Here is a 9,329-nt window from a genome sequence, read left to right on the forward strand (position 1 = left end):
CGTATAGGAATAACAATAAGAAATAATTTTACTCGGTGATTGCATTTTAGTAGTATTTCATTTACATTTATACGTGAAATGTTTTTTATTTGATTCTAATAAATTAAAAATTCGATATTCAATTGTTATGATGGGTGTATTTTTCCCATCCTTTAATGTAACAACGCATTTCTAAGACCATATTCTTGTGTTAAAATATAAAAATTTTAATTCAAAAAATTTAAGCTTTAATTTAGAAATATATTTTTCTTCTCCAGCCGTTGCTGCGAGTTAAAGGTTTATTTCTATGTCGTCCGATCAAAATGGAGCCGTTGGGATTGCACATGGGTGGTTGACAACCCTATCAAGTTGGGCCCCACTTCTGCACAACAGTGTCCCCTTTGCCGTGCTTTTGGCGCGTTGATTTTCATCTGGTCTCATTTTTCTGGTGCGTTCACGCGCATGCAATGGATTAGGGTTTCTTGGTTTAAATTTAATTAGTTTTATAACAAAATCTCAACTTTTTTTAATATCTCTCCCGTCAAAAGATAACTCACATTTATGCCTTCAGAAAAATAAATAAATGCGCATTTCATCATTGGAGATAGCTCTAAGAAATACTGATTAAAATTGCGAGAGAAACATTATTCACATGCATCCAACGCCAATATAATATTAGGATAATTTCGATTTGTTTACTTAATCCTAAAAGGTAATAAGCGTACGTGGTACGCGGGGAATCATATCTCCACAGTGCACCGCCGCTCCATATAATCACACCTCGACACCTTTCCCTCCCTCCTCTCTCAAAACTCCTCCTCTACATAACAGTAAGGATTAAGGAATACTCTGCTGCCCCACGTGAAGCTCAAACCCATACCTGAAGGAAAGTTCAGAGAAACGACATGTCGTTTGGAGTGGAGTTTGCGCCTTCTCCGGAGGAACACGATGATGCCGACAACGAACGGCTGGATTTGGTCGATCCAGCGGCTCCGAACTTGTCACCTTCGAGCGGGACTTTTCTCAGAGCGGCGGTGACTCTCAAGGATCAGGTTTACATTTACCTGAACTCTTCAAATTATTTATTTTTAGCTTAATCTTGCTTAATTTGCTCCATCATTAATTAACGAACTAAAACCTTACTTTACAAGTTCCGAGTTTTTTTTTTTATTTTTATTTTTTAATTATAAATGATATTCTATATTAATACGAGAGGAAGGTGATAACCATCCGAACAATCCACGGCTTGCTATTTCCAAATTTTAGTTATTATTTTTTTTGGGGGGATATAGGTGGTGCAGGCTACGTGGGAAGGAGGACATGATTCGGGTACGCCTACGGGTATGGTGTTGGATCCGACAGTTTATACGGGTCTTCTTGGTACGGCTTTTACGTGCTTGAGGTCGTACGAGGCCGCCGGTAACCGGCAGGACTTGCTGCTGTGCGCTGAGATCGTCGACAAGTGCCGGGCTGTCGCAAGTGCGTCAAACAGGTAATAATTCTTCTCCCGAACATATCGATTATAACCTACGCGGAATGGAGGAAGCAATTACGTGACACATTGTGGTCTACAAAATGTCAAGGTCTTTGTAATTCCGTTGTATTATTAGACTTGCTGTTTTCATAATTCCGTTGCATTTAAGTTGCTCTCGTATAACACGTATTGTTCTAGTATCTCATGCTACAATACGCTTAGAAAACGAGAAAACTTGAATGTAGTAAGCAAGAAGGTGATTTTTCAACTAACATAGGTCAATAAGTTAGGTGATTTGTTGGAGCTTAAATGTCAGAAAAGACGTTGTACAAGGCGAAAGTGATATGGTTTACTTCATCTAGTGTGTTTTAGTTTTATGCCTATTTGCGGTTGAATAAATCAAAAGAGAATAAAACATACAAAAAAATATCGGTAGCGGAAGAGAAAACGAGAGTGTGATATCCCTATCGAACACTAATTAGTGGCAAAAGGATATTTTAAGCAGTGAGTCTTGATCGATTTGCAATTTTGTTTTTGTGCAGGCACGTGACTTTTTTATGTGGTAGAGGAGGAGTGTACGCCCTAGGAGCTGTGGTGGCCAATTTGATTGGGGACCATGAAAGACGTAACCTGTATTTGAACCTGTTTCTTGAGGTATTTATTTCTAACTGATATTTGCCATTCTGTCGCTTTTTTTAGTATTGTCAAACCTTCTATCACCTATATTTGTTATTTGGATACTTTGTTGATACCTCGAGAAATATCAAATATGAAAAGTAGTCTAATTAGCAATTTTAGTTAGACTTGGCAAACGGGTTGTGTTTATCTTGTTTGTGACGTTTTCGTTATCTTTACATGTCGTGTCGCTTTAAACCCTTTATCTTGACGAGTTCTTAACAAGTGACTTGCTAACGACTCAATTCGTTAGCTCGTTGTGTCATTTCGTGTTAGGTTAATGGGGCATGGAATAAATTGTCATGCCTAATGACTAGAGTCTTGTTCGTATCGTTTTCGTATCATACTTGTTATTTTCATGTTGGATTACTCGAGCCTAATTTTAGTCCATTAGCAATGTCAAATGTCAAATAGTGTCGATTTAAACATTTAAATGTAGGTTTACTTACAAGGAATAGGAACTTGAATCATTTTGATTCTTGAGTGCCATGCTTTTGCCAAAATATGGGTAAGAAAATTGTTTCTCCTGCCTTTATTTACACATAAGAAAACAGAAAAGTGCAAGACCTAAAAATAAGAAACCAGAACGATTATGAGAAGGAAATTTCTCTTCTAAATACTTGGAAATTTCATCAGCTGAAATGGTCTTCCCGCATTAATTAATAAAAAATAGTTTTTGAAATTAACAACTTTTTCCTTTTTTATTTTTTATTTTTTTATGTGAATTCATTGTGAGTCGAGATCCCTACATTGAAGTATTATTGTTTAAATCTTCTAGTCGGTCAAGTTGAGTTACTTGAAAAATCATGAAAACTTTCCATTCACTTTAACAAGTAATCTATTCTCTCTCAAAACACAAGTAATCTATCTCACAATCGTATCATGGATTTCTCTCAAATATCGGGTCATCGTTGTCATGAGATTGCCAATAATTTTCAAACAGAACCAAAGTGCTAACTTAACATACAAGATATGTGGGAATATGCTTTCCATGTGATACTTTACTAAAGAATGATGCTTTTATTCTCTTTAATCTTTCATTTTCATGGTATCAGAATCAGGTTTCGTCATGGTTCTGAGACTTGTTGATTATCAACCCACCACACCGTTTGCTTTAATTTTGTGGTTCCTTCAAAAAGAAAAAGTTGTCGGCTTTTGTTAAGAAATGTGTATATTTCTTAGAAAATACACACACACACACGCACACATCAAGTGATTTATTGTCATCAAAATTTTAAATATATATTCCTTCTCCAAAACCAACGAAAGTCATATATGTTACTTGTACGAAAATGAACCCAACTTGCTGTACAACCTTATCACCTTAACCTGCTTTGTTTTAATTAATTCTCTAATTAATTGGACTTTGGAGCGTCTACTTTGTGAAAAGGATGCGTAATTGCCTCGTAAAGTCTAAACAAAGTTATTCCTTTTCTTTTGGGTTGTGTTCTTGTAACTTATCATTGTATTTATAGGAATTAGTCATGTACTTTCTCATGGGAAAGCTAATGAATAATGATTTGGGGACTTACTTAGTGCTTTCACTAAGGAATCCTCACTACGCCGAATGTGGTTGGTAGGATTCACACGTATTCATTCAAATTAAATTTAAGATAAAATTACGGTGTTGTTAGTGACATTACTACAAATTTATTAAAAAAAAACTCAAACCAATGAAAAGAGTGCAGGATGATAATTTTAGAATATTAGTAACAAAACCCTGAAATTATAGTTGAAATTTCCTCGTGTGGACCTAGACCTAGGTAGATAGGTGGAAATATATTTGCGGTTTTGCTGTTGTATGGCTGTGGATTTCAGAAGTGCATGTGATTTTAACTGATGGTTTGACGCCATACGACTTTACGATGAATTTCAAATAGTGCCAAAGATAATACCCAATCCTTCTACCAAGTTGGTGACCAATGTGATCAAAAGCTTCCTGCCAAAATATACTCAGATTTTCCTTTTGTTGAACTTTTGTTTATTTCTTGGCTCTAATAAAAACACATGAAACTCATGTTTTAAAGGGCGGAGGTGTTTCATGGATAGCTTCCACCTTGCCGTGAGGCGAAGCCTCACAGGATTTCATTTTTTTTATAAATATATATAATATAATACTTGTAAAATAATTAATCAACAATCAAACAAGCACTCAAGACCAAATTGAGATTAGAATACTAAAAAACTTACTTGAGTTTTGAAACAAATTATGTTGGTGTGGAGAATTTTGAAACAAATTGAAGTATGAGATTCGTGTAAAATTGAAATATGGGAATGGGATTGAGAATTTAGGATTTGTGGAATTGGGGATGGAATTGTGTCGACTGTGATTGGGAAGATGGGAGTCGGGTATTGGGATGGGGAAAGAGGCTCAGGGTTATAATTTTTTAAAAATAAAATTAGACTTGGCCAAAACGACGTCGTTTTGGGCCAAGTCGTGAAAAGTTAAAAGACTTGGCCAAAACGGCATCGTTTTGGGCCAAAAAATTTAAAAGATTGGGTCAAAACAGTGTTGTAAATTGAGCCAAGTATTTGAAAAAAAAAAAAAAACTTTTCTTTTATTTGTAGTCATCTTCTTCGTGAAGACACTGCCTTTGCAACTAAAGAAAACTAGAGGGCAGTTGCTGCGCCAGAGCCCAGCTTCGACTTCAGGATTGCCAAAATTTCAGGCAAGATTTCGGCCGCCTCAAAATGCCCTAAAGTACACCTTAGCCGCATAGGTGCACCCCGACAAGCCTAGGTGAGTTTTTCACCGACTCCCACAAAGCAGAGGCAAAATTGCTCCCGCCTCGGCTTGCCTCAAGGCCGCCTAGGTGCGCCCCAATACGCGTTTTCCAAAACACTAAGTTTACGAAAAGTGAGATTAAATGCCTCTTAATTATTATGTCATCAAGAGTGATAGGATACCTTCTATATTGAAAAAAGTCGAGTTTACGTGTATTACTTAAGTTTTTCCAAGGCTATATTAGCACATTTCTCGAAAGTATTTTCAAGCTGGATGGTTACTTTGAATTGATTTGTTTCCAATGAATAATATGACGTCATGAATTAGTTACATGAGAGAATTTCTCATTTTTAGCTCTTGTATTGTTTTCCCTCGCTAATACCTATTTGGTTGACTATGTACAGGTGGCACAAGAGAAGGCCCTGTCTGTTGGGCCAGAGGAAGGTGGTTTTGGAATGTCGTACGATCTTCTCTACGGGAGAGCTGGGTTTTTATGGGCAGCTTTGTTCATAAACAAGTATCTTGGACAAGAAAAGTTGCCAAATAATCTTCTAATGCCTGTTGTGGATGCTGTGTTAGCTGGTGGTAGGGCAGGCGCATCTCATAACCCGTCCTGCCCGCTCATGTTCAGGTGGCACGGGACTAGGTATTTGGGGGCAGCCAATGGCGTGGCTGGAATTTTGCAAGTGCTGCTTCACTTCCCACTTTGCAAAGAGGATGCTGACGATGTGAAGGCAACACTTAGATATATGATGGCTAATAGGTTCCCTCACAGTGGAAACTACCCGTCAAGTGAAGGAAACCCTAGAGACAAGTTTGTGCAGTGGTCTCATGGTGCAGCTGGCATGGCCATAACCTTGTGCAAGGCATCTCAGGTTGGTGTGGCAGCCCTTTTGTAAATTTACTCTTCTCAACGCATTTCTCACATTCGGTAGTAAAAGTAATTGGATATATGTTTTGATGAGCGAGTAGTAATGTCAAATGATCATTCGGTTTAGTGAGACCTAGTATTCACTTTGTTAGATGCAGTAAGTCCTTGGTTCAAATATCATGTATGACATTTTCCGAATTAAAAAAAGAAACAACAAAATTCGTGAGAACTAACTATAAGTCGATGTGCATAACCCTTGACCATAATATTGATCAAATGAAGTTGATGTGGTAACTAAAGTCGATTGTTTTTTAGATTAGATAAATTAACAGTTGATTGAAATAATGCGTGTTTTCTATTTAGACTACATTTAAAGAGCACCTTGTTAGTAAATGTGGGTCGAAAATATAGTCCCTAGTCGATTACCTAATTTATTTTCTGCAAGATGTGCCGAGAATTGTTTGTTCTGATCCTTGACCTTTTTTCATATATCCCAAATTCTCAAAGTTTGTTTCTAGCACAAAAGGATGGTCATTATATGTGTGTATTTTCTGTCTGTCTGCAAGATAAATGAGTTAACAGTTGTTCCTTTACTTTCTTCAGGTGTTTCCAGGTGATCGGGAATTTCGCGATGCCGCAATAGAAGCAGGAGAAGTTGTGTGGAAGAACGGTTTACTGAAGAAGGTTGGACTTGCTGATGGTGTGGCTGGGAATGCCTATGCCTTCCTTTCTCTGTATCGTCTGACTGGAGAGAGCATATACGAAGAGAGAGCAAAGGCATTTGCAAGCTTCTTGTATCATAATGCCGGAGAGTTTGCGACTGCGGGACACACACACGGGGCCGAATGTGTCTACTCTCTCTTTCAAGGTCTCGCCGGAACAGCTTGCCTCTGGTTTGATCTTTATATACCCGAAAATTCTAGATTTCCGGGTTATGAACTGTAGGAAATTGTGGAAAGTTGCTTATTGTTATAAGATTTATTAGGATATATGATTCTATCCTGACATGTATATATAGATGTGCACTCTAGTAAGAAGTGAGAAGATGAAATCTCTAGTTAAACTCCCTAATATTAAGCCCCGGCTTGTTTTGGTGCTAGAGTATTTCTGTAAGACGTCGTTGTTGCGAGAGGAATCAGTTGTGGAAAGGACATTTGTTGTTAAGTGTTCCGAGTCTTACAGAAATGTATATGTAAAGCACTTCGCTATTTACAGAAGAATTTCTAACAACACTAATCTAATTACGTAGAGCTGTAATAAACTGCTTTGCTGACTAGACTAGGAAATGACAACTGTCATAAGTAGACATCTTTATCTTTACGCCCCCTCAAGCTAAACTTGGAAAAACCAAAGGTTCCATGGGAGAGCTTCGATTGAGGAAACAAAAACTTGTGTTTGGACAAGGATTTGGTATGAATATTTGCGATTTGATCTTGACTACTGACATATTGCACTTGAACAAGATTTGCAAGAACCAATTCTCGAATATAATGGTAATCGATCTCCACATGCTTAGTCTTAGCATGAAATATTGGATATGAAGCAAGTTGAATTGCAGAAATATTGTCACAGCAAATGGTAGGTTTGTGGGAAAGAGGAAGGCTAAAATCTGTTAACACCTTTCAAATCCAAGGTGATCTCTATTGCAGTGTGTGCCAAAGATGTACATTCTGCCTTAGTAGATGAACGAGCCACTGTGGGCTATTTCTTGGCACCCCAACTAATCAAATTAGTGCCTACAAACACATAGAGTCCACTAATGTATCTCCTATCAAAGGTTCAGCCAGCCTAATCTGCATTTGAATAGCTTGACAAATTGAAAGATCTCTTTTTAAACCAGATGCCATGAGAAAGTGTACCTTTGAGCAATCGAAGAATCCTCTTGGCTGTTTGCATATGAATGTCAGTAGGAGTGTGCATGGATTTGGCATACCTGATTTACCACAAAGGAGATATTAGCTCTGGTCCAAGTAAGGTACTGTAAACCTCCTACAAAGGACCTATACTCTGTTGGATTTGGCAAAGGTTGACCGCTACGATCCAGTTTAGGTTTCTGCAGTAAATCAAGTAGATATTTGCTTTGATGAAGGAATAGACGATATGTAATTCTATGGACTTCCAAGTCTAGGAAATAGTGTAAGGGTCCAATTCTAGGAAATTACTCATGCATTTACGCATTTTTTATTCAACTTTATTTAGGATCTTATACTCAAGGGCGGGTGCATGTTGAGACCTGGGTGGTCTCAGGATCACTCGAGAAATATCCATGTGAAGGTCTTCTAAGGATCTTCCGAATGTTTTGTATGGATTCTTTGTGCTCATCAAGTATTTGATGTAATGCTTGCTAGGCATATTTAGAAAGGTTGCGTCCACAACGCTGGATGAATTCTCTCGATATCACTCATTAGATTGTTTCGGCATATGTCGATATCTATTGACATGTGTACAACATGGTTTGTTTGACGACAACAAGCCCACCAAGTGTTTGATGAAATACCTCAGTGAATAAATTGAAAAAAGATGTTGCGTCGAACTCCCCAAGGTTAGAATTCTAAACTCTCCTCTACTTAGATCTATGATAAAATCTTACCACGTTTTGTATATGACTTTTAATCGACTAATGCGACGTTCTTGAGCAAAATTAGAGGACGGGTAAACCTTAATTTTTAATATTAGCGACCAAAATTCAAATCAATGTACATAAATTCAGGCACTATTGCTAACAAGACATTGGGCTTTTGTCCAGTTGGGCCTAGGGTATCAGCAATCTTGATAGCTCGATAAAAAGATATACAAAGGCCATTATTACGAAGGGTTTGACTGTATAGAGAGGTATTCTGTTGCATTTGTAATCGTAGAATTGTAAATGAGGTTCTTCGTTTTAATTGATTAATGAAATATTATATAGAAAGGTACGGTTGCTCCCTGTTTTCAAGAATTAGTTATTATTGACGCTTACTTGTTATTTGCGAACATTGAGGGATCACTCTTCCACCAGCTTATATTTAGCGTTAATAAACCTGCTTTTTTACCACGCTCACGATATTTTGGAAGAATATGTGGTCATGGATGATCCTTGACTCCACAAACATAGTGTCGATAAATTCTTTTTTTATGACCATTTTTGGAATTTGGAGGAGGTATATGCACGGATGATTATCGACTCCACTAAATCACTAAATGTTAAGGTTTATTTTAAATGTCAATTATTGTAACTGAGATAAAAAAAATGGTGGAGAAACTTAGGAATAAAGAATGTAAGGAAAGAGAATCGGATCACCTGGTCTCTCATAATGGATTCATTCTTGATATTTCCTAATATTTAGGTATTTGATTACGGATTTTAAAGAGAAGTTAGCATGTACTCGATTTCTTATTCATATATTTTAGTATACGCAAAAGTCAAAATCTAAATGATTTGAATTCTTATTCCTTGTAAGTAAACAACTAAATGATTATGAGTTCGTTTGGATGTGCTTTTAAAATGGTTAAAAGCGCTTTTAGAAAAAATATTTTTTTGGTTCCAAAAGCACTTAAAGTGCTTTTTGCAAGAAGCACTTTAAGTGCTTTTCCATAATTTACTTGCAGTTTTACTAAGGATTGGT

General features: G+C 37.0%; 1 protein-coding gene across 1 annotated transcript; it reads left to right on the forward strand.

The window, feature by feature from the left end:
• The first annotated feature begins 610 nt into the window (after nucleotides 1-610).
• Nucleotides 611-6,997, forward strand: LOC137735611 (lanC-like protein GCL1). The gene is made up of 5 exons (XM_068475059.1): nucleotides 611-1,031; nucleotides 1,272-1,471; nucleotides 1,996-2,107; nucleotides 5,258-5,728; nucleotides 6,328-6,997. The coding sequence occupies exons 1-5, from the start codon at nucleotides 885-887 to the stop codon at nucleotides 6,667-6,669; spliced, it is 1,272 nt and encodes a 423-aa protein (XP_068331160.1). The 5' UTR covers nucleotides 611-884; the 3' UTR covers nucleotides 6,670-6,997.
• The last annotated feature ends 2,332 nt before the right edge of the window (nucleotides 6,998-9,329 follow it).

Source organism: Pyrus communis, chromosome 1, assembly GCF_963583255.1.
Source record: "Pyrus communis chromosome 1, drPyrComm1.1, whole genome shotgun sequence".
In the NCBI taxonomy this organism is placed as follows: domain Eukaryota; kingdom Viridiplantae; phylum Streptophyta; class Magnoliopsida; order Rosales; family Rosaceae; genus Pyrus; species Pyrus communis.

Bases quoted from the DNA above. Each gene is read 5' to 3' on its own strand.
- LOC137735611 (XM_068475059.1), top strand. From the start codon at position 885: ATGTCGTTTGGAGTGGAGTTTGCGCCTTCTCCGGAGGAACACGATGAT. The intron at 1,472-1,995 runs GTAATAATTCTT...GTTTTTGTGCAG, and splicing joins GTCGCAAGTGCGTCAAACAG to GCACGTGACTTTTTTATGTG. The intron at 2,108-5,257 runs GTATTTATTTCT...GACTATGTACAG, and splicing joins ATTTGAACCTGTTTCTTGAG to GTGGCACAAGAGAAGGCCCT.